At 35.7% G+C, this 26,278-nt stretch overlaps 1 protein-coding gene and 1 long non-coding RNA gene across 2 annotated transcripts; one reads left to right on the top strand and one right to left on the bottom strand.

Annotated features, from left to right (window-relative positions):
- Positions 1 to 1,622: 1,622 nt before the first annotated feature.
- Positions 1,623 to 25,104, bottom strand: LOC119075871. Its single transcript, XM_037182433.1, has 9 exons — positions 24,880 to 25,104; positions 15,023 to 15,096; positions 14,091 to 14,363; positions 13,695 to 14,014; positions 13,499 to 13,629; positions 8,937 to 9,040; positions 8,566 to 8,830; positions 7,948 to 8,484; positions 1,623 to 3,980 (listed from the first exon to the last, which is right to left on the bottom strand). Exons 1-9 carry the CDS (start codon positions 25,020 to 25,022, stop codon positions 3,371 to 3,373), a joined length of 2,457 nt encoding a protein of 818 aa, XP_037038328.1. The 5' UTR covers positions 25,023 to 25,104; the 3' UTR covers positions 1,623 to 3,370.
- On the top strand, positions 14,524 to 26,278 carry LOC119075938. The gene is made up of 3 exons (XR_005087508.1): positions 14,524 to 14,685; positions 21,041 to 21,046; positions 26,267 to 26,278. It is a non-coding gene; the product is annotated as an uncharacterized LOC119075938 (long non-coding RNA).

The raw sequence follows: 26,278 nt of genomic DNA, 5'->3' as shown, positions 1-26,278 counted from the left end.
AAAGTTAGTAAGACTAGCTTCATACAGTCAGAACATGTCTCATAGAATTTTTTTGTAGAGGACAGACTGACGAAACGAACCAAAATTCTAAAATTTAATCTCATCAATTTTTTGAAAATAGTAAATCGACCTCAAAATAGTTTTCCTGATCTGCCCGATAAAGGATCTCCCTATTATATCAATTCTTTCTAACCAAAATACGTGAATTGTAGAAATTGGAATTTCTCGATAGATTGCATCCAGGCACTATATCCACTTATATTGAGAACTGCAATTTTTTACATATATGAGAGTTGGTGAAACAGGAACTAATCAGGAAAACAATTTTTTGGTCAATAATATTCGGCTCATTGACCTTCATAAACGTGCACAATTTGACATTATTCACATCTCGCATGTCGGAGTAATTGATAAAAAACGATTTTCGCGACCACTTCGGAGAAAAATTTTCTAAGGGCCATGACTTTTTTCGGGAAAAAAGTTGTTCCACGATATTCTCAGAATTGAACGACGTTTCATTTGAGCCATACCTCGATCGGATCGCCGTCGGCTTAAATTCCAACTGTTCGAATTTTTGGCGAATTCACTCTTAATCATTCTTACAATCTTCATATAATATCTATCTTACAATTGACGCCGGACGTTTGCCGAAAATTCAAAATCAAAAGTATACAGCAACCAAACCAAATGCAATGTTGCGTTTGGTGTAGCGACATTCTCATATCAGCGTGCGTTGAAATTTATTTTTCAATATACATTTGTTCATCCACTGATTCATCCAAAATTTAAATTCTGAAGCAGATTTTCGACGTGAGTAATTCACGCCGTAAGTGTGCCTAAAATTTGAATTTCAAGTGAACGATTCGATGAAAAAGTGAACCGAAAAGTAAATTTCAACGCTTTCTTGTATGAAAATGACGCTGCGTTAGAAAGTATTACGCACTTTCCATTTTGAATTTCGACCGCACTTACGGCGTGAATTGATTTTTATAAATACCGTTGTGCTTGCACTTAAATTCAGCCCCAGAGTCTTCGCAGACACTATGTAAATCGCACGAATTGAAATCTCCTATTTCGAATTTTTTTTATTCGGAGAATTTCTATTTTATTTAACACTGCTCCGAGTTGGAATTTCCTATTTTCATGCTTCGGGCCGAAAATGAGGGAATTTTTGAGTTTTCTCGAGTTTTCGGCCCTCTGCATGAAAATTCACACGTGTACCTGCTTTGGACGATTGATTTTAGGCACTTTCGCTTGTAAGCCTCACTCCGTTCGGCCTACAACTCGCGAAATTGCCTAAAATCAATCGTCCAAAGCAGGTACACAAATGACTATTTCTCCCACAGGTGAACAAATGGTTTTTCACGCCAGCGAGTGTGATCTAACCGTTTTTCTCTACGAAACAAACATCAATTTGTTGCACCATTTTTCAAAATAAAAATAAAGATTACAGTTTGGACAGAACAAATATTCAAATTATTATCATACCACAGCACTGCTACTAGCATGAACACTGAATTGACAAGTGTCAAATTTGGAGGCTTTAGTGATACGAGCTACCGCTTAGGATTGTTTGTATTGTATGTTTTAACTCATACAACGAAAGCAAGTCATCTATCTGTACAATAGAAACGCAGTGCCTACTGTGATTTCATCAGCCTCCGAATATTTTCAATGTTCATGCTAGAAGCAGGGCTGTGATCATACCCTTTTAAGGACGACCAGGATCATAAAGTTAAATAAGAAGGAAGAAGGGAATAAGTAGTTTAATTATGAAGAAATATCGAGAAAAAAATCTTAAACGGAAAAATGTAATAGAATCAAAAGTATAACGTGAACACAATTTTGGAATATTCGCCAAAAAGAATCCAATTTAAGGTATAACAGAAACGTCTCAGTGCTAAAAAATTAAGAAAAAACAAAAGAAATTAATCGTCTGCAAAAACCTTGAAAATCAATCGAAAAAAACATCGCGGCTCTCCTTTTTTATTTACAGCAGCTTTTTAACTTTTCCCTTGGCTCTTGGATAATAACTCCTAATCCATTTTACTAATATTTTTGTTTAACTTAGGTGAGGGTGAAGAAGTTGAAGGAATTCGTAGTAGATTTCTTTAGTATGAGTGTCCTGGGGAGAAAAGGCAGTCTAGTCATAAGAAGTATAACATCGGTGACTTTCGTGACAGTTACCTAAAAATGAAAGCAGATGCTAATGTTTCACTTTGAGTATGTTAAGGAGGTGTACGAAGAAAACTACGATCGTTTCAGAGAATTGCTGGGTAAATATCTTTGTATTCAAGTGTATTTACGACTTGATTGTTGCTATGGATAAGCAGTTTAAGTGAAGTTAAAAAAAGAGCACATCTGTGGTATAAGCTTGAAGTGGTCGAATCAAGACGACGACCGTGAAGTGGATTATTTGAGTGAAGGTTGTTAGAGACGTTGAGAGTGGTAACGTTTTGTATTTGAAATGATCACAGAAGGAATTCGTAGCGAAAAGGACCATAGACTCTTTCCATTCATTGAGAATGAAAGGGGGTATACAGTAAAAAAATGCAGTGAAAAAGATTTTACTTAACAGTACATATCCTTAGTATTTCGGTTGGCGTCAAATAGCTACTGACAGAGCAGAGTTAGTGAGTTTTTTGAGAAAGACTCTGCAGCGTAAATTTATTCGTAGCGCCCTTATAGATCCGGATTGATTGAGAATATTAGGAAGCTCTTCAGAAGAAGTAGGTTACGTAACGATTCGTTGGCTGCGGTTATAAGTTTTATGTGGTCAGTAGTAATATGAAGCAGGGAACGTACATCTAGGGTATGACCGATGGCCCCACAAAAAATTTGCATTTAAAAAATGTCGATAAATTTATATCTAAAATGAACGGTGGCGCTACAATTTTTGTTTCTTGTTAGTTTTGAACTTTTCGATAGTGATGCTATTTTACTCTAAGGCAAAAGTTGGCAAAATGTTTTCGTGGATCCTAAAGACAGTAATGTCATAAATCCATTACGGTCTTCCTTTGTGGTGCGTTTCAAGGACTACGATCTTAAGAGTGTTCTTTTTGCACTTTTCGCCTATACGTATATTGCAAGCTGGAATCATCCAAGAGTTTTAGAGTATGGACTTTTTCGCTGATTTGGCTTTTCTCAACGTGTGACAAACGTAAAAGTAATGCATGAAATCCTCAAACTTTGTAAGGGTCTAACGGGAGCTGGGGCTAAATTTAAGTTTCCTCATATTGCAAAAGTTGTTACCTTAGACTTATACTAGCATACGATTAATTAAATAAAATTATTTTTTGGTGCCCTAGGATCATAATTTGACATATTTCGTCACGGCAATTACAATCGAAAAAGGTAATATTCTTCTACTTTAAACTTCTATTTGCGGCCGTAAGACTTCATTCATCATTAAAAATGCATCACTCGAAACAAAAGATGCTAAAAGCACCAGACCTCCTTTGTAGCCGGTTCTTATCCCATTGACTCGTAGAATTACCTTTGTATTTTGAGCAGCGTTTGGCGATTCAAGTTTTATCCACTCAAGTTGTTGATGCTGTGGATCACTTGATGAACATCCGATTTTTTTAGATCCTTTTTCTCTCAGATATTTTCTGATTGAATCAGTTATCGTCTGCCAATCGTTCACATCCCAAATTTCGTCAAGAATCGATACGAACGATGCCGATACAATTGCCGTTGAATATGAGGTGCCGACAAAGTAACCCTCGCTCGCCGCGAGGCAGAAATCCGTTCCACGTGCGAACGTTGTTACCATGTTAGTACAACAGCCGCTAGAGAATTGCGTTATCTTGTTCTCTTTGTTGCAAGCTCCGACGACGATACATTTGTCGCACGATCCCCAAGGGTGATGCGGTGAGCTGTTACCCGTGTTTCCAGCTGCACCGAATATTACATATCCAAACAGGTGAATTGAGTTGTGTAGATGGAAAAAGTAACTGTTCTTATCTATCAGTTCGACCCTGGAACCAGAAAGAAATTTTTCGTGAATTTTTCAATAATTAATTCTTAGAAGTGGGCTGAGTAGGCTGTATGATGAATAATATATTGAAATTTTTATTTTTTTAAGAGTAAAAGTGACGCAAGTCCCTGTTTTTTTTATTTTTAAGATAAGCGAAAAAAAGATTGCTCGAATTGCACAGCCAGTAAAAAATTGATCCTTTCAAAAACAGAAATTACAATAAATAAAAATCGCCCACTCTATTCCTTCCCAATGTTCCAAGAATACATGCTGCGTTTCCTCTTTGAATAGCAATCCCAACAAAAATCTCTTCGAGAAAAGTGTGACGCAGTCTTTGAAATACAATTTCTAAAATGAATGATATCGCTAGAGTTGACGCTTTCAGCTTCGTTACGCAAAAATTAAATTTTACACCCAATTTTAGTTCAAACAAGCTGGCTTAGTTTTTCTCATTATCTGCCAAATAATTTTTACCAAAAAAAAATTTGACTGGAAACAACCAAAATTTTACCAAAAAAATCTACGTCGCAAAGTGGCAAATGTTCAGGAACAGATCAGCAAGAAAATTTATCTGCCGCATGCGACGCAGATTTTTTTGGTAAAATTTTGGTTGTTTCCAGTCAAATTTTTTTTTGGTAAAAATTATTTGGCAGTTAATGAGAAAAACTAAGCCAGCTTGTTTGAACTAAAATTGGGTGTAAAATTTAATTTTTGCGTAACGAAGCTGAAAGCGTCAACTCTAGCGATATCATTCATTTTAGAAATTGTATTTCAAAGACTGCGTCACACTTTTCTCGAAGAGATTTTTGTTGGGATATCAGTCGTTTTAGAAGTGTAATCAACACTGCTTTTTATAACAGTTTACAGTTTTAATTCAAAAATTTTACGAAAATCGAAAATTTGACGAAATTTGAAAATTTAACGAAATTTGACGAAATTCGAAAATTTGACGAAATTCGAAAATTTGACGAAATTTAACGAAATTCGAAAATTTGACGAAATTTGACAAATTCCAAAATTTGACGAAATTCGAAAATTTGACGAAATTTGACGAAATTCAAAAATTTGACGAAATTTGACGAAATTCGAAAATTTGACGAAATTCGAAAATTTGACGAAAATCGAAAATTTGACGAAAATCGAAAATTTGACGAAATTCGAAAATTCGACGAAAATTAAAAAATTTGACGAAATTCGAAAATTTGACGAAATTTAACGAAAATCAAAAATTTGACGAAATTCGAAAATTTGACGAAATTTGACGAAATTCGAAAATTTGACGAAATTTAACGAAATTCGAAAATTTGACGAAATTTGACGAAATTCCAAAATTTGACGAAATTCGAAAATTTGACGAAATTCGAAAATTTGGCGAAATTCGAAAATTTGGCGAAATTCGAAAATTTGACGAAATTTGACGAAATTCAAAAATTTGACGAAATTCGAAGATTTGACAAAATTCAAAAATTTGACGAAATTTGACGAAATTCCAAAATTTGACGAAATTCGAAAATTTGACGAAATTTGACGAAATTCGAAAATTTGACGAAATTTGACGAAATTCGAAAATTTGACGAAATTTGACGAAAGTCGAAAATTTGACGAAATTCGAAAATTTGAAGAAAATCGAAAATTTGACGAAAATCGAAAATTTGACGAAATTCGAAAATTTGACGAAATTCGAAAATTTGACGAAATTCGAAAATTCGAAAATTCGACGAAAATTAAAAAATTTGACGAAATTCGAAAATTTGACGAAATTTAACGAAAATCGAAAATTTGGCGAAATTCGAAAATTTGACGAAGAAAGTAATTCTCTATCTGCCACCATTCAAGAAATATCTCCAAAATCCCAATTGACCCACCCATTTCCAACTTTCGACATTTTTCGCAAATGCCCTTCTTTTCTACTCGTAAAACTCTGAGACTTTGGCGAAGAAAGTAACTCTCTATCTGCCACCATTCAAGAAATACCTCTAAAAACATAATTGACCCACCCATTTCCAACTTTCGACATTTTTCACATATGCCAATGTGTTCTACTCGTAAAACTCTGAGACTTTGCCAAAGAAAGTAAATCTCTATCTCTCATAAGCCAAAAAATATTAGTCCTTTCATCCTACGCTCGAGTAGCTCAAAATTTGGTCACTCTGACCACTGTAGCTCAACCAAATCTGCACCAATTTTTCTAATTATTTTTTTGTTCGATTCGTGTGGCGAATACCTTTCATTTGATGGGTCACACGCCCCTGCAGGTTTCAATACAGCTGAGCTACAGCTGAAAACGCGTTCCCGACCCTCGAAAACCACACTCAGAAACCACTTCGAGGCCAATAAAACAAAATTCTGGTTTTTCCTGGGGTAGTGGCGTATCACATTTTCATTTTTATGCCCACCCCGAGGTTCCTGCAAAATTTCATGGAGATTGGCTGACTAGTTTCCGAGATCGACCGTCGATAGATAGACAGATAGACAGATAGACAGATAGAAACATACAGAGTAAGTTGAAAGATTTTGATTGTTTGGAAAACGTTAATTTGGTGCATTTTCTATCAAAATGACCAACTTGAAAACGATGTATCTCCGGCAATTTTAAAGTTACATAGTCGAGTGATAGCTCGTTTTGCTCGTATTTGAAGCGCGAATAAGATAGAATAGGATTTGTGGTGATACAGGTCAAAGGAAAGAAACTTAAATTCTCGCCTATATATAGTTGCCGCGTCTCAAAAAATTTTCTTCGTTCTTTTTTTGGAAGTTAGACTGCGTCAAGTCCTCCGCTATCGCTCCGGACATGATTGTAATCTGTTGAACACTTTTCCCCTGATGCTTTTTTCATCAACGATCCTAATTTCGTGACAAATTTCTTTGTTTCTGGACCCATGCAACCTAAAGATTCAGAAGCAAGCGGGGTGAATAAATAATTTTCAATTGCTATTCAAAGAGGAAACGCAGCATGTATTCTTGAACCATTGGGAAGGAATAGAGTGGGCGATTTTTATTTATTGTAATTTCTGTTTTCGAAAAGATCGATTTTTTACTGGCTGTGCATAGTTATTGAATTGATTTTCAGGTATTCCAACGCATTTCAAGAATGAGTGACACTATCAATGGAGTACTGAAACTGCAGTGTACGAAACAAATTTTTACGCTGTAAAAAATCTTAGTACTTAGTACATACTCTATTTAGCAGTTGTCGACTACTATCACTTTTCTTTGGAATGCATTGGGTAAACAAGCAAACGAAATTTAATGGAAGAGACTTTTGCCCCCTGGCACCGGGTGCCAATAGTCTCTTTATAATATTGTGGCTAATGGCACCGGGTGTCTATTTATTATACAAATGCTAATCGCACCCGGTGCCATTAGCCACAGTATCATAAAGAGACTATTGGCACCCAGAAAAATTAAAATTTGAACAAAAAATCCGGAGATTTTGAAAATTAAACTTGTTTTGAACACAATCCTAGGGAATCCATCTTTTTACGAAATTTAACGAAAAGGCGGATTGTTCGATCCTGAGGAATTCATTCTTTTTACGAAATGTAACGTAAAGGTATCGAACAATCCGCCTTAACGTTACATTTCTCAATAAGATGAATTCCATAAGATCGAACAAACTAACTTTACGTTACATTTCGTAAAAGGATGAAATCCTCAGGATCGAACAATCCGACTTTACGTTACATTTCGTAAAAAGATGGATTCCCTAGGATTGTGTACAAAACAAGTTTAATTTTCAAAATATCCCGATTTTTTATTCAAATTTTAATTTTTCTGGGTGCCAATAGTCTCTTTATAATACTGTGGCTAATGGCACCGGGTGCCAATAGTCTCTTCATAATACTGTGGCTAATGGCACCGGGTGCGATTAGCATTAGAATAATAAGAGACTATTGGCACCTGGTGCCAATAGCATATTCGAAATTTTATTTATCACGTGAAATGGCATGAAATTTTAATATACGTACGGGTTATATTGCGGATTCACGGACAAACTGCAATTTATAACTAATGTTTTGTACGGTCGTTGGCAGGTAAGAATCCGCTCGAAGGCTAATGCTAGGTAAAAAGCATCTACATCGCTCACTCTGCTTTTAATATCATAAAAGTGGATGATAGTATTTTCGGGGCATATAGCTGCCACGAACTTGTACACTTTAGTTCCGTGTGACAGAGTGGCGTTTGCTTGACTTGGATCGTGTAATGAAACATCAATCGGATGATATTTCAGCTTGTTCTTTTCCTTTTCTGTTAAATTGTTAATCTGAAGATCAATGTCTATAATGCAGACGACTCCGTCTCCAGATGGAATGTTTCTTTGATATGACTTCAACAGTTGTTCCGTTTCTGTTGAGTCATTGTTAGTCGTTGGGCCATCGACTTCTAATTTCGCTACACGTCTCATTATGATGTCGATATTAATTTCCAGTTCGCATATTTTGTAGATTGCAATCCAAGTCGGAACAATAAAATAATGTAGACCTGAGAAAACGTTTAATTTTCCACTAAAAAGATAGGGTAAAGAAACTCTCTTCAATGATACGTATGGTAAGTGTGTCAAACTACATAAATGATGGAAAACGTACCTCATATCAATGTGTTCATCAATACACTTCATTGCATTTATGATTTCCCTGTTATTTGCTTGATGTGATGCGGTGAGATCATGCAACATGACATCACGGCTGGTGCTCCCGTGAATTCTCGAAAGTATTGGATCAGCCATACCTCGTGCAGCCGAAATCCAGTACCTGTCATGTGACGATTCATTGGTACTCAACTCGTCGATCAAAGAGATCGGCAATAGAATATTTCCGATTCCCTTTGTGCGTACGCTCACAAAATCACTGACTGGAATGCAAAAACATTTTATTATTACCGTGCAGCCATCACTTGGTCTACTTTGTTACGCCAGGTACTACATTTGATCTTTTAGCACTGTATATAAGAGCCTTACCGATATCTTTTGGCTGATATGTGAATGGTGGCGATTTCGGAAAAATTACGTTTCGGGTACTTGTTTCGAATGTCGGATCAGCGATTTCCTGTTCCATTGCATCTCTGGTCAGAGAAAAAAAAAATAAAAAAAAGGTAAAAAATGGTTCCATGATTCAAGTCCTTATGTCGTAAAAAAGAATTCTTTTTATTCCACGTTGTTGGGGATTTTTCCCGGAAAATGGAAAAGCGATTTTCCGCCCGGAAAAGCCATTTATATGTGATATGTCTCCTGAAATATAGCCACTTTCTCAAAAATTCTTTTTGGTCCTGAAAGTATGGTTCAATGCCGATATTTCGTGGAACAAAATTTTTCTGGATTTGGAAATTGGGTAGCGGTCAGGGCTTTCCCAAAAAGTGTCCCGGAAATTTTGTCAATTTTGAGTTCATTTTCCCTGGCCATTTCCGCACTAATTTCCATAAGCGAAGTGTCGTTTGAAAGCTACGGCCGAGGTAGATCCCTCTAGGAAAGTCCAGAATAGGACCCGGAAAAGCTGTGGATGTAATTTCAAAGATTTTTGAAATCACTTATAGATACATAGATCCGAAGTTCTAGGAGAGGCAAGAGAGTGGACCATCAGGATGTCACTTATTTTTCGTAGTCTACATTAGATCCATTGAAAATTGTTGTAAGTTCCGACGTCAATAGATGAGAACATTCAAAAATTCATAGGAATCTCCCAATTTACTGGAAAATCTTTGAAAAACCTGGTTTTCCTGGACTTCCGGGACGAAGAAAAGAGACTTGAAGTTGAGGGTGATTTTGTATAAAGGTTCTTGTCTGATTAGAAACCAAAATTTACAAATATGTTGCATCTATTAGATGAAGTGATTTCAAAAATCTTTGAAATTATATCCACAGCTTTTCCGGGTCTTATTCTGGACTTTCCTGGAGGAATCTAGCTCGGCCTGCTAGTATCAGAAGTACTTGGCCGTAGCTCTCAAACGGCACCTCGTTTTTGGAAATTAGTGCGGAAATGGCCAGGGAAAATTACCTCAAAGTTGATAAATTTTCCGAGACACTTTTTGGGAAAGCCCTGACCGCTACCCAATTTCCAAATCCAGAAAAAAAAATCTTCCACGAAATATCGGCATTGAACCATACTTTCAGGAACAAAAAGATTTTTTGAGAAAGTGGCTATATTTCCGAAGATATTTCATATAAATGGCTTTTCCGGGCGGAAAATCGCTTTTCCATTTTCCGGGAAAAATCCCCAACAACGTGGAATAAAAAGAATTCTTATATACGTTGAAGCGCACGGAATGACATAAGGACATGCACTATCAATATAAGTATAGCATTTTTAGCTTCGTACGAAGTACTGGGAGCTTATAAGATTAATATGCCGTTGGTAACATGTTGAATAGGAAGCAGACGGTAAGGGCAAAGCATTTGTCTATGTTCATAGATAACGAATCCGCAATAAAAACGAGCCGTCAGAACAGTCGGAGCGTTCGCTGCGACTGAGCCCCGTACGAACCCGTACATCTATTGCGTACGCGACCCTAGTTCGTCGGTCGCCCTACTCTTACCCTAAACCTACTAACCTAAAATTCTTATGAAATGTGCACGCCCCGTACGACGTTCCTTTCAACTGTAACCCAAACTTAAAAATTTTTGCAACAATTTATATTAACCTATATTTACCTATAAATAAACAATGTACGAATAAATATGCTACTATATAGCTCAAAAGAACTATCTACACCGTTATATAGCTCAATATAGCTGTATATATTTATAAATAGATATCCATATTTGGGATGCTTGAAACACCCCACACACATAACCAATCACTTCCCACTGATCAGTAGCTTTGTACGTATCATGTTCACCGATTTCTATTGTTTTTACAAAAATCCAAAATGGCGGCCGACGGCCATTTTTTTAGGAGGTAGAAAGTAGTACGGCTGCTTTGCATTCGATAATACCTTTCAAACAAAAAAAAATTCATGAAATTCGGTCAAAGTTTACTCGAGTTATTAACAAAAAACACCACGTTCACTGTACGGCCGAGTAGCCACATATAAGCTCACTCCAAGAGATCTAGCTCACGCTCCGGTAAACCGAATTCCATGAATTCCCTCATTGGTACGGTCAATACCTATCTAATAAAGCAAAATCCATCTAAATCCGTTCAAATTTGGCCAACCTACAAGCAAAAACGGCTTGCCGCCCTGTATCTAGTTCACACCAAGCGGTCTAACTAACGAGTCGATCATCCGATTTCCATAAACTTTTTTTTTGTCGATCGGTATTGTAAATACCTTTTATTTGACGTATCACTTACATGTGTAGCCTTTGAATGGCCGCAGAAATCTTCGGAAAACGTTAAATAACTTATGGGGCCCCAGCTCGGGAGGGGTCGACCCAAAATCGCCCATCTTCGAACTTAGCCTCACTATTTCGACTATCTTTCAGTGAAAAAAAAAAAAAATTTGAAATCGGATTTGATTTACTGAAGATATCGACGTGACAGACGGACGGACAGACGGACGGACGGACGGACAAAATTTTTATTGCGGATTCGTTATCTATGAACATCGGCAAACACTTTGCCCTTACCGTCTGCTTCGAATTCCATCAATTACACACGGCATCGTAATCCTATAAGCCCCTTTGTACTTCGTACGGGGCTAAAAATGTCCGTCCGTCTGAGACCCCTATAACTTGAGTAAATCACAACCTTTTTTGAAAATTATTTTTTTTCCCGTTTGGTAAAGTCAAAAGAGAGGCTAAGTTCGAGGCCCCATAAGCGATTTAGGGCTTTTCGAAGATATCTCCAGACATTTAAGCACTACACTGGTCAGTGATACGTCAAATGAAAGGTATTAACAATGCCGATCGACAAAAAAAGTTTCTAGAAATCGGATGACCGACTCGTGAGTTAGACCCCTTGACGTAAACCAGTTGGAGGGCGCCAAGCAGTAAATTTGAACATATTTCGTCTACTTTCGCTTCACTAGATAGGTATTGACCGTACCAATCAGGGAAAAAAAGTTTTTGAAATTTGGTTGACCGGAGCGTGAGCTTGGTCCCATTGGAGTGAGCTCATATCCGGCTACTCGGCCGTACAGTGAACGTGGTGTTTTTTGCCAATATCTCCAGTAAATTTTTAATGAATTTCATGAATTTTTTTTTGTTTGAAAGATATTAACGAATGTAAAGCGTCGGTACTATTTCCGGTCTCCTAACAAAATGGCTGCCGGTGGCCATATTGGATTTTAGTAAAATCGATATAAATCGGTAAAAATTAAAAATGAAGTGAAATTCATCTGTTTTCGACAATTTTTGTAAAATTTGAGATGTACTTGCACACTAAATAGCGTGCTGTGGAAAAATTTCTAGAATTAGGTCCTTCGACTGAGGCCGCTACTCGTCCCTAAGTGTTTTTTGCACATAAATCGAGTAAATCTCATCCGATTTTGTTAGTTTTTGTTTCATTTGAGAGATAATTGAATACCCAATAGAAAGTTGCCAAAAAATTTTGGGTTTCTAAAATAATATCGTAAATTGTTGGTTTTATTTGAGAGGTACTTCGTACGGGCTTTCGTAATTGCGCTATGCGCAATTTTAAAAATGAACGCTTTCAGTAAATTTGATTAAGTGGGCATTTTGGTAACAGACGCATTAGAAGGTTGTAGACGCGTATTAGGGTTCCGGGCGTATTACGGCTACGGACGTGTTATGGTTACGGACGAAATAGGATTACGGGTAGTACGGGGCTAGGTCGCAGCAAACGCTCCGACTGCGACTGTTCTGATGACTCGTTTACTATATTTTGAACACAACAAAGTAATTTTTTTTTTACACTGTAAATGTGTATTTATTCATTATTGTGTATTATTGTCACTCCTGCTCGAAAATTCCAGACGTTTCAATTTTCATAGTCAGGAGATTCTTGAAATATATTGATTCGACGATTTTTTGTCAGTGCGATTCATCGTCGAGATCTTTTGGTCAGATGAATTTTATGGATGATTGTAAGTCTCCCATACAGCCAAACACGACCGGGATTTTTGCTGATATATCGGGTAAATTACGTCCGATTTTTTTTTTTTTTTTGTTTGAACGGTATTGAGGACCGCAGAACAGTGAATGTGTTTTGGTCAAAGTGATCTTAGACAGTTTCTGTAAAGTTAGAAGTGATTGGTTATATGTTGGGTATGTCTTAGGCGTCCCACATATGGACATCTATATACAACTACATACAGCTATATGAAGCCATATTCGGCTATATTTTAGCTGTAAAATGCTAATTTATAGCTATATAAAGTCAAAAATAGTGGTATGTAGGTCAAATAGAATTGTGTTTGTGTAGCTGTTTATGTAGTTTTAAAGTATGTATAATGCGAATGTACGTCGTGCGGGGCTTTCAATATTGCTTTTAACAATTTTAATGGGAGATAAATGGGAGATGAGTTCAAATTGGAAGATTTAAGGACAAGGAGAGAGAGACATTAAAAACTTTTGATAGGAACAGGCGTCTCGTACGATCGAGACTGCTGATATTTTTTTCTTACTTATTTGATATCGCTGGAGCATCAATTTTGGTTGCCGATAATTTTGCTTGTTTAGCCTTTGTAGGGCAATCACTATTTTGAACTGGTAATATCAATGCAACACCACCAAAAATCTGTGCATAAAGTTGTGCCTGATAGAGGAAATCGCATTGAGAAAAAAAGAACCTTTTACCAAACCAATGCTAAATGACTGTACCTCATCTTCAGTTGCATTTACCATTCGTTTTTCTAATTTTTCCCGAATATACGCAGTCATCATTTCATCAATTATTTTTCGCAGATGTGTTATTCCTACGAGATCTTTAAATTTTGGATATTTGTGGATAAATTCCATTTCGGCATTCTGGTCAGCATTAATCAATCCAACGAAACGTTGGTGCATTTCAAACCGATTTTCGATTTCATTCGTTCCATCATCCATCAAATCCAATTTTGTCATGACGCCAACAGTTCTAGTACCCTGAGGATCGACTTTTTCGGCGAGTTGAAGTGCCTCGCGAATTGATTCATTATTGGCTAGATTGGATAAAAATATGTTTTTTTTTTAAGTTTAAAACTGAATTTACTGTTTCTTCTCTGCCCATATTCTTACCCGCTGCAACTGCCAATATAAGACATTTGTCCTTATTAATCGCGTCAATTATAATTGTTTCGACTGCATGTCTCTTGTCAGAAGTAGCCGATTTCGGTATCCCAGGTAAGTCGATCAGTGTGACGGTTGGCACGGTTGGTGAAAATATCTGTACCTTGATTGGTGTGTTACACATATCGGTACCAGCTATTCGAGCTGATTCTTTCGCTATTTCCTTACAGATTTCGTTTAAATGGAATCTCTTGCCCTTGTAGTGCTGAAATTCACCCCATTCTGTGTGGTGGAAAATTTTGATGAAATTATTTTCGTCACAGTGTCGGAAGTGACCAATTGACGTTATTCAATCCACATGCATTACCAGCGTTACGACATGTATTATAACGTGTATATGGAATGTATAACATCAATACTCTCTCTAGCATCCAAACTCTCTCAAAAAATCGCGTTAGGGGGGAAAATAAGTTTGAGAAACGCTGATTTTTAATATGGCTTCAAAACAACAACAACATCACGAGAGAACAAAGTAGCAGTGATTCATAAACGTATTTTCCACCTTAATAATTGTAGTTTGGTTGCTAGGGAGGGTATTGATAACGTCGATTAGATTGCAATCGTTAAAAATGTTATTTGTTTATTTTCTGACGCTGTACAAAGTTTCAGGAAATAGTTATTATTAAATAACTGAAAACAACAGTGGCGCGTGTCATCTACTTTTGTTTGTCATTAGAAGATTTCTTGCCGTTGGATATAGTCACTAAAAGCGCAAACTTAACGACTAGTTATCGTTTACAAAGAAGGAGGAATCTACACTCCAAGCAACAATTTATCTTTTACACTATATGTAATACTAATTTAGTCTAATTTTTCTGTTTTAATTTATCTTTTACACTATATGTAATACTAATTTAGTCTAATTTTTCTGTTTTAGTTACCTTCTTGTTCATTTACAAGTTCAATTATAATCGGTGTACTTGTCACAGCAACCATGCCTCGCGGAAGAAAATCTCTAAAGTGAAAATAGAAATGCCACTATCATAAACACAATCAAGATTTTACTTGACGCTCGACTTAAGAGTTAACATGCTTGTCGAATTTAAAAGGAATTCAATTTGAACTTCAATATATCAGAATTCATAACAGAGCACGTTATCGTACAAACGTTTTCGAGAATTTTCACTAATTTACGCCAATTTTTCACTAATTTTTATGATTTTCCACGAGAATCTCACATATCACCAAAAATTAATGAAAATTCGCGAAAACGTTTTTACGATTACATGCAGAATATAGAGATAAAAAGTTTTGAGCAGTCTTTCGCTTTACAATTTAAAATCGGTTGTATGTATCACTACTACTACTACATAGAACACAGCAAATTATTGTATACGTGATATTTACGGATGAACGTTTCATCAAATCGCGTTACATTTTTCAAATATTATCCGGATGCACTTTCCTAAATATTAAATGAAAATTTGTAACATTTACTGAGTGATCATTCGATTGCATTGTACTTAAATGGTTATAATTAAATGGTCTCGATTCAACTCAATACAAAGCTTTCCGCTAATCCGTATATGAAATAGATACTTGTCCAAAGTAAAAATGTTTTCAACTTAATTTCGAGGGTGTTGTTTGTTGCTAAAGTCTCTGGCGCAGCGAGTGTCAAATGTCACTGAAAATAGTTGCAAAGTGTTGCATTTAAAAAAAAAAAAAGAAGAGTTGCAAAAGAGTCGCACGCGAAATAAAAGAGTTGCAAAAGAGTTGCACTAAATTAATGATTTAAAACAATTTTATTGATACTTCCGGTAAGGCAACAGTTTGTCATTTTCGTTAATTTATTGCATAGAAACCTCTTAAATTCTTAAAAGTCATTACCCTTTGTGTAATTAAAGTTATTTAACGATCAATTAAGTAAAAAATTAACGTTTTTATATAAATCGTTCGTTGTTATGGACCGTGCTTCGTGCTGTCATATTGTTTCCTCGAAATTGTGGTTAGTGCTAATTTTGTTTATGTCTGTAGGCGGAAAGCGAAACATTTTCAGCTGCAGAACTACGATAAGTTACTTTATTTAGAAATAATTGATTGATGATTGCACTCAACAAAAAATACGATGAAGGTAAAAGGAAGTGAATCATTAGACTAATAAGCTGATCTGTTATCTGATGTTAAAACTATCACATTACCACAATTTTAGTTTGCAACACATATTTCGACTTAAAAAATGTTAGTGAATGACCACAGAACTGTGCTAATGCTAATATACGAAATCGAAGCAATCAAGAGCTGCTAATTTGGAATTTAGTACTCTACACCCTAATGAATGTTTAATGTTTTTAATCTACTAGATAGGCACGAGTGGACACTATCTGCTGAAATATAAAAAACAAAACTTTTGGTACAGTCTCCCATAGGTCTCTTTATTATGTTGAATCAATCATCTACTTATATTTCGATATAATCCTTGTATTCGATGTAAAAAGAGTTGCATTTTACAAAAAGGGTTGCAAAAGAGTTGCACTTGAAAAAAATAGTATTTTGCATAACAAGGGGCGAAAGTAAAAAAATTCAAACGTGTGAAGTTTGCAGCCCGCGCCGCGCCGCGCCGCAGGCAAAGGCGGCAATCACTCGATTTGAATTTTTTTACTTTTGCCCCGAGTGATGCATACTATTTTTTATGCCAAATACTGCGGAAGATTTGTATTTTCGGTCCGAAACAAAACATAATTTTAATTAAACTGTTGAGTTATCAACAAAATTTGCTGTAGAAACACCAAAATGCCGAAAAGCGCGGGGGGGTGCTGCCGCCCCCTGGTATAAAAATAAAAACAATTTAACAAATGAAATTACTGTAAACATACATTCACTTGCTCACAAAACATTTGGCTATCGTCAACACAACACTACACTCAATGCGTACTTTCAATCAAGTGAACATGTGTTTTCAAGACATATGAGGACCGAAAGTAAAATTATGACAGTGACATTTACTTTCGGCCCGCAAATACGCAAGCCCACGGGGCGAAAGTAAAATGATTACAGTGACATTTACTTTCGGCCCAAGGCCTGAATTTTTTTACTTTCGGTCACCATTTGAGGACCGAAAATACAAACTTTCGCAGTATTTGGCATAAAAAAGAGTTTTTCATGTGTCGGGGCCGAAAATGAGGGAGTTTCGAGATTTTTCTCGGGTTTTCGACCGCTTACATGAAAAGTTTTTTGAGTATCTGTTTTGGACGATTGTTTTTAGGCACTTTCGCATGTAGCCCTCACTTCGTTCGGGCTACAACTCGCGAAATTGCCTAAAAACAATCGTCCAAAACAGATACACAAATAACTAGTACAGCCGTTGAAAAGTGAAACCTAACATGTTTTCTGTTTTGGGACTAGTTTTGGGTTGAATTGTGGGACTAAAATACTTAATTAAATGAACACTGGCGGCGCTAGTTGTCCAGCAAAGTTTTTGTTCAATATAATTCTGACACTTTTGATGTTGGGTGCTCACATTCGCACCATAAAAAATTCAAGCGAGAAGTTAAAAAAGTCGAAAACATAAATGTACACATTTTATGCGATGATAACACTTTTCAAGTTGACATTTTTTTCTGAAATACAAACAATATCCTCATATTTAATTGTGAAATTTAAAGTAAAATCGCGAAATCTTGATGCATTCGAATTGTAGCTGCTGGTTACATTTTTCAAAATTCAAATGTCAGAAACAACTGTTCGCGTAGTATTGTTCGCGCATTCATTATTCGGTGGCGGGACATTTCCACACCGTCAATATCGTCAGGAACGATATTATCGTTTTTTTGGACGATACTATAGTCTAAAAAACGATAATATCGTTTTTAGACGATAGTATCGTCCAAAAAAAACGATAATATCGTTTTTTGGACGATAGTATCGATAGTATCGTCCAAAAAAAACGATAATATCGTTTTTTGGACGATAGTATCGTCTAAAAAACGATATTATCGTTTTTTAGACGATACTATCGCCCAAAAAAAAAAACGATATTATCGCCCAAAAAATTTTCATCCAGGACGATAATATCGTCTAAATTGAAAAATTCTGAAATATTGTCTGGACGATAGTATCGTTTTCTGGACGATATTACCGTTCTAGAAAATCTAATGTATATTTTCGTTTTCTGTACGATAATATCGTCCAAAACGATAATATCGTCCTGGGCGATATTATCGTTTTCTTAAATGGTAATATCGTCCAGGACGATACTATCGTCTAAAAAAAACGATAATAATCTCAACTCAAGATTACCACAATCTCAAGTTGAGTTGAGATTGAGATCTCAAGATTACCTCAAAATCAGCAGTACCTTCAGGGAAAGCATAGTTTCGATACATTAAGTGAAAGGAAGAGAAAGTAAATAATCGTAAAATCGGTTGTGTTCACTACATACATTGGTCCATACACATCAGTGTTTAAAAGCTGCAGTGTTACATGTTACAGTCGCACGAGTCGAACTCTTTGATCCCAGGGAATTCATCCTTTTACAAAATGTAACGTAAAGACGTTTTGTTCGTCCCTAAATAATTCATCTTTTTACGAAATGAATACCAACTTTGATTGTACATAAAAAGCGTTTTAACACGCCGAGTGATCCGGCACATTGCCCCGGAGCGAAGCGGAGGGCCGCAATGCGAGCCGTGCGCCGGAACGGTGTCGGAACTTAGGAGTTAATTTGTTTTTCTCGCATCGTCTCATAATTAGTCTGTGTAATTTTTCTATATAAAATTTAAATTTACGGAACCAAATGAACCAATTTTTAATATATATTTGCCGTCTATAAAAAGGTGTTTATCTACAAGATTTTGTGTTTCGTCTTCAACAACCATCCAGAACGATATAATTGTCCTGGACGATACTATCGTCTCAAATAAAAAAAAAAAATTAAAAACGATATTATCGTTCTGGACGATACTATCGTCCAAAACGATATTATCGTCCCAAAAATTATCGCCCAGGACGATAATATCGTCCAAAGTAACGATAAAATTGTTCAGAAAAAGAAAATAACGATAATATCGTCCAGCGGATATTTTCATACAGGACGATATTATCGTCAAAAAAACGATATTATCGTTTTTTATAGTTAAAAACTATATTAAAAATTTTTGGACGATATTATCGTTTACAATACTATCGTCCAAAAAACAATACTATCGTCCAAAAAACGATACTATCGTTTTTTAGACGATACTATCGTCTAGAAAACGATAATATCGTTCCTGACGATATTGACCGTGTAGTTATGTCGCCTCATCTCATTATTCTTGTGTCAATTAGATTCAGTTGTGATGTGAGAACATTTCTGATAAATTTTGTGTTTAATCTGTGATTTTTAAATGCGTAAACATATAAGAAAAATTGCTTAAAGTTTTTGGGAACATCTAAAAGTGTAAAGGAAATTGTGGAAGCTCTACGTGTGCAGAAGATACACATTAAAACATTGCTGTTGGTTTCAAATTTAAACATCGACAGTCAATGTTTTGATTGTGTTTTCTCACACAAATGATACGAAAAGTGAAATAATAATAACTTAAGAGTGATATCGCCAAAACTTGAACAAATTTGAAAACAATGGTTCGGCGATCCAGGCAAGCTATAGCTCGTTTGAATCGTCTTTCAATTCTAAGAAATAGGGATCTTTTAGTTTTTCTGTTAGTTTCCCGTTTTCGGAGTGAACACGTGAAAAGTCATAGCATGTCAAGGGGTGGTGAAAACAGTTTTTTTGTGATAGCTCAAGATAGACATGTTTCTAAAAGTTGAAGGAATATAGGCCTTTGGCAGACCTTCATAAAGAGTATAATCATCGGTATGGGCCGCCACTCGTTCTAGACTTATGACTCAAAATATGGTCAATGTTTGGTCAGTGCTACTGGCTTGCAACAGAATTTATCCGCGGAACTGACTATAGGGTGTTGTAGCTGGACTTACCCTCTTTCATTCCACGTATAAAAAACCCCAGATAAATTCTGTTGCAAGCCATAAAGTTAGTTGAAGTAAAATGTCGCTCCAGGAGACCCATATTTTTCAGTGTTTTCAACTTGTTTTTGGTCTTCAAACAGGCTGGAGCGATGGGAATGAAATAAACTAAATCAAAATTACATGTTCGGCTCGAAATTGTCTTGAACCGAGCGATCATTGGTCCTTGAAAATGTTGCTTTCCTCCTTCTTCGTAGAAGGTGGAAAACCTCATTTCTTTTACTTCACAAAATTAACAGAAACTCAATTGCTTGCTACGAATATAGGTTTATTATAAAGCAGAGATGCGCAGCGTTCGTTTACAGTCAATAAATGGTCACTCAAGATGTAATTTGTGCTTCACAAGAGGTCACACAATATGGAAATGTGTGTAAAATAACGTTTTTTATATGTAAACGAACGCTGCGCATCTCTGCTTTACAATAAACCTATATTCGTAGCAAGCAATTGAGTTTCTGTTCTGTTTCTGTTTTGTGAAGTAAAAGAAATGAGGTTTTCCACCTTCTACGAAGAAGGAGGAAAGCAACATTTTCAAGACCAATGATCGCGCGGTTCAGGACAATTTCGAGCTGAACATGTAATTTTGATTTAGTTTATTTCATTCCCATCGCTCCAGCCTGTTTGAAGACCAAAAACAAGTAGAAAACACTGAAAAATATGGGTCTCCTGGAGCGACATTTTACTTCAACTAACTTTATGGCTTGCAACAGAATTTATCTGGGGTTTTTTATACGTGGAATGAAAGAGGGTAAGTCCAGCTACAACACCCTATAGTCAGTTCCGCGGATAAATTCTGTTGCAAGCCAGTAGCACTGACCAAACATTGACCATATTTTGGGTCATAAGTCTAGAACGGGTGGCGGCCCATACCGATGATTATACTCTTTATGAAGGTCTGCCAAAGGCCTATATTCCTACAAATTTTCAACTTTTAGAAACATGTCTATCTTGAGCTATCACAAAAAAACTGTTTTCACCACCCCTTGACATGCTATGACTTTTCACGTGTTCACTCCGAAAACGGGAAACTAACAGAAAAACTAAAAGATCCCTATTTCTTAGAATTGAAAGACGATTCAAACGAGCTATAGCTTGCCTGGATCGCCGAACCATTGTATTTATTTTCACCAAAATTGGTTCAAGTTTTGGCGATATCACTCTTAACTCAGTCGCGTTTAATTGCTAAAAATTTCTAGTTGCTAATAGAAAATCTAAAAATTTGACTTCGGAGAATATTTCCAATTTTCATGTGGGCAGAAGTAATCAATAAATTATTTGTTTTTGTTCAACTGAAAAGTTTTTTTTTTTGATCAAATTTCATGAGGTTATCGTGCTCAAAAAGTTTCTTGAAGCTCTTGTGTACATCAATATTTTCGAAATATTTAATGACACATATGTGCATTAGCGTCGTAAGAGCTGTACACTGACTTTCTATAGTGCCAAAAAATGTTCGAGATTGCTGATGCTGAAGAAAATGCTCTCGGAAGCAATCAAAATTTGTGCGACAATATTCTCGCCGCAAGGATTTACGTAACGAATGATCATTCGGTACACTGACTGATAAAAGGTGTTCACTTCGTTGACAATTTCGCTTGAAATGTTCGAAAGATTGGCGGATGGTTTGGTGTGAATTAGGAAAACTGCTTCCGCTTAAGTTGAGGAATCGCTAGTATGGGTCCTCATACGCGATAGATTTTCAGGTTCCTGAACGTTGAACCAAGGAGAAAAAATTGACATTCAAGTTTCTCATTATTTTTTATCTCTCGTATGTACCTTGATGAACTGATGGATGCTACTTCACTGACAAGTACGAAAGCCAAATCGAGAGAAAGAATGTAAATGCAGAATCTTACAATGTGCTTGATATTAACTTGTTCGTCTGTAAATCTGTCTCTGAACCGTTGTACACTATGATGATTAAAGTAAGGAAGACTGTGCATTTGAGTGGATGAATGAAATGGTTTGTATGAAGTATGGTGTGGTAAGTTGAATGTTACTGGTGATGGCAGGTTATTGCAAGTACTGAAAATCAACATTTAGTAGCTAGTCCGATCACTTTGTCAAGCGACGGTGATTGTTGTTAGTTTGTAAGTGCACTGCATGACGAGTAGCGCCCCAGCGCTGTTTTTGTCATGAATACATGGCTTCCAACTATGTATGAATGACATCAACTGTGAGTAAATAAGGGTAAACCAAGTAGTTCCTATACTGTAAGTGTTTACACGTTCATGCTCTCTGGGATTGTGCACAGGCGCCAGCTTGTATGTTGCAAGGTCAAGGTCATTTATGTTATCGACTTTTTTAACTTCTCGCTTGAATTTTTATGGTGCGAATGTGAGCACCCAACATCAAAAGTGTCAGAATTATAATGAACAAAAACTTTGCTGGACAACTAGCGCCGCCAGTGTTCATTTAATTAAGTACTTTAGTCCCACAATTCAACCCAAAACTAGTCCCAAAACAGAAAACATGTTAAGTTTCACATTTCAACGGCTGTAAATTCAGTGCGGGGCCCCTCGGAAATTTCCTAATTTTATTCCCGAGACCAACATATAATTTTTAACAACAAAAGCAACTGAAGATTCATTGAAGGTGAGAAAATAACAGTTTTCTCGTCTGTATTGTGAAAATTCTTTATGATTGTCATTTATGACTACCATAGAGTTACACTCGAGAGTTGGCAAGATGGCGCTTTTCTATGAAAATGCTGGTACTAAGAGGAAATCAGCATTTTGGGTGCCGATGCTCCTTGAAACTGCATTCTGTGCGGTCAGTAGCCATTTTGCTTGACAAAGTTTTGTTGTCAGCTGATTTCATATTTTTAAGGATTTTATTTACATTTCCTTAATTCCTTAAAGCCTTGTCGTTGAATTTCGCGTAACAATTTTGGACATTTTCAATAAAAATCTGTTTTTATCATTGGACGTGCTTTTATTATGTTCACATTAATACCGGTGACCGGTGTGGATAAATTAATCAAAATTGATCAAAGTGTTTATGGAAGAAACGTTCTACATTTTTCCATTTTAAACGAAATTTAGTTTTTTGCACGTCATGATTAAGATACATCACTCGATTCTGTTTCACTTCTTTGTCACTTAGGCATGGGCGATAATGATTATCGATAATTATCGACTTTTTTTATCGAAAATTATCAAAAAAAATATCGATAATCGATAATTATTGATATTTTGATAATTATCAAGAGATCGTTAATTCGATATATCGATATTTCGGTCCGAAAATCCGATATTTATCGATATATTCCGATATATCGGTAAATTATCATGAATTTTCAGATAAATATCAAAATATCGATATTTTGATAATTATCGAATTTCGATATTTTGATAATTATCGATAATTATTAAATTATCGATAACGATATGATTAATCGATTATCGACAATTTCTTTCGATTGATATTATCGATAATTTTGAACGTCTCCCATCCCTACACTTGTGTCAAAATCATTAATTTGTTTAAATAATTAAAAAATTATGCTACAATCATTAAAAACATTTTTTATGTGCATCACATCAAAACAAAAAATTTCACGAGACATGTCAGGTATGACAGTTTGACATACGAGTCAGGGTTACTAAATATTGCAATAATAGGGTTGTCCTCGAGCAGGCCACAAAGGTATATGATAGAACGACAAAACGCCATCTCGCCAACTCTCGAGTATAACTCTATGATGACTACTGAATTAAGTGCATAGAATAAAATGAATACACCCCTGTCCGAATATTTGCGTCTTCAACTGACGAACATAATCTTCTGCGCGGTCGAAACGTCAAAAATAAACTTTTGGACAGATTCATAAAAAATAAACCAAATTCAACACCAAATATCTGATTTCAAAGAAACATGAAAAAAAAATAAACAAAAAATGTCAAACACACGAAGGAACAATTTCTGAATCAAACCCCTTCCCCCCGTCCTCTCACCAGTTAATCCTCCTGTTTGTAAAATTAAGTCTGTCAGTTGTAGTCTTTAGTTTTTAAGTTAAGTGAAGTATTAGAAAAAGGTTTTTGTCTAGTTTTCCTTTCGCCCTCTCGCTCGTCAGTCGCCATTTATATAAATAACTAACACATTAACGCTGAATTAAGTTGAAAAGCCGTCCTTAGGCTAAACACTTACTGCAAGTGAAATATTATTATTATATTCGTAATTTGTATTTTTTTTTGAATAATAAAGTTCGTTAAGTTAAGTTTCTGAATCAAAATCAGTCTTTCGAATTTGCATCTTCGAAACATACATCGAAACAAAACTTGATTGCTTTTCAGCTATTTCATCAATATACTACGAGTACTCAACCTTTGTTGAAATTGTCGGGTGGGCTCATGACTTCGTCTATGACTGTATCTTCGGCAGTTTTAGACAAATTTAAAAAAATTACAACAAGACAGCAAACGCTCCGACTGTTCTGATGGCTCGTTTACTATTCATTAAAATAGGTTTTGGTTTTGGTTTCATTGATAAAATTTGAATGGTGACAACTTATATTATTTTCGTTATATACCGGCCGTCGTTACACATACATAAATACAAAATTGTCATCTGAATTTCGTTAGAAAATAGCACTCTGATATGTTCCGCTTGTTTTTTTATCTGACATCAGCAAGGAAATCAGACAACTGCATATGTTTGCTTTACATTCTAAGATAGGTTTCGTTCGTTGGTAAAGCAAAATGAAAATTTTATTTTTATTTTATCGACAAACAAACCCAAATATCCGATCAATTGAACAATTAACAATTGAAATTACCTTCCAAGAAAATTGTTCAAAACAGAACTTTTCCCTACGCCATCTACTCCTACGACAGCCAGCTCGGGAATATATTCCATATAACCGCCATGTCCCAAAACTTCTTCAATTTTTTTTAAAATTCTACTTGAAGTTTGCAACATATTTCACACTTTCACAGTTCTAATGGCTTCTAATAATGTCTACACTTTTATATTATGTTGAAAATCACTCAAGCACGACATACATCGTACAAATCAATAATAAACAATTTGTATGTACCTGTGTTAGCCGATAGAGGGCGACGTATCCAATATGGCAAAAAGTGGGAAACCATAATAACACCCGAAATTATTTTCCCCCAAATTAGATAAAAATTTTCCCATAACTTTTCTAGCAAAATCTACAAAAATCGACAATTGTGCGACAAGCAGGCATAATTTGGGAAAATTTGCTGCATTTGTCTAATTCGGGCGAATTTTGTTTGTTTATATAGCTAGCCGTAGGAAATGCCATACCGGACCGTTTTCTTCAATACCGGTATTCGGTATTCTGAGATCCAATACCGGTATTTTCAGTATTTTGAAACGTTGTTAAAATGAAAAATTTTGTTACGAAAAAAGGATTTAAGTAAAAATTTAGTTAAACGTATGGGCTTTCAAATGTGTAGCCTCCAGAAAACAACATTTTTGTAAGTATCGAAATAAAACAAAGGCTTTCTTTTGTTCTATACTAAAGATACCACTCGGAAAATTTCAGAACTAACAAATGAAGAAATACACACCAAATAAATCGACAGACTGTAATTTTTCGACCAAAGACCGGCTTAATTACCGGTTGTCAGCGAACGTGAATGAAGTAAAAGATTTTGCTTCTGTTGAGATTTCTTTGGTCAAAAGAAGTAACAGATAAGAATACTATTGATATGCTTGCCGTCTGTGAAAGGTTATTCTATTGCGTCACGATAAAACTACAATATCGCAAGAACCCAATCAAAGCTCTTGGGAAGTTTTTAAACTTTATGACAACATATTAATGCTAACGACACTGACGCATTTTTAAGTATGGCAGCGGTGACCGATATGTCAGATATGACAATTGCCGTTATTTATCTTTATGGTTCTTTGTTTTATTCGTTTCATTCGTACGTTATTCTGTTCTTTATAAACTAACCGTTCGCAATGGGTGTCCTCATGAAAATGATTTCTTATAGTTTCCCAAAGAATGTCAATATATGTTCGAAATGGCTGCAATCAATCAAATCGTCACAAGTCAGGATATATTCGACGTGCATCGAGTTGGAATTTGTAATACACATTTTCTTGAATCAGATATTGTAAATGTGGGTTCGAAATGCTTTGTCAAAAGTTCAGCGGTGCCGTGTATATTTGAAAATCTACAGTAATAGCGATAAAATATA

The sequence above is a fragment of the Bradysia coprophila genome, unplaced genomic scaffold, assembly GCF_014529535.1.
Source record: "Bradysia coprophila strain Holo2 unplaced genomic scaffold, BU_Bcop_v1 contig_232, whole genome shotgun sequence".
Lineage (NCBI taxonomy): Eukaryota > Metazoa > Arthropoda > Insecta > Diptera > Sciaridae > Bradysia > Bradysia coprophila.
The sequence above is the reverse complement of the archived record's forward strand: the minus strand, read 5'-3'. Positions and strand labels throughout refer to the sequence as shown.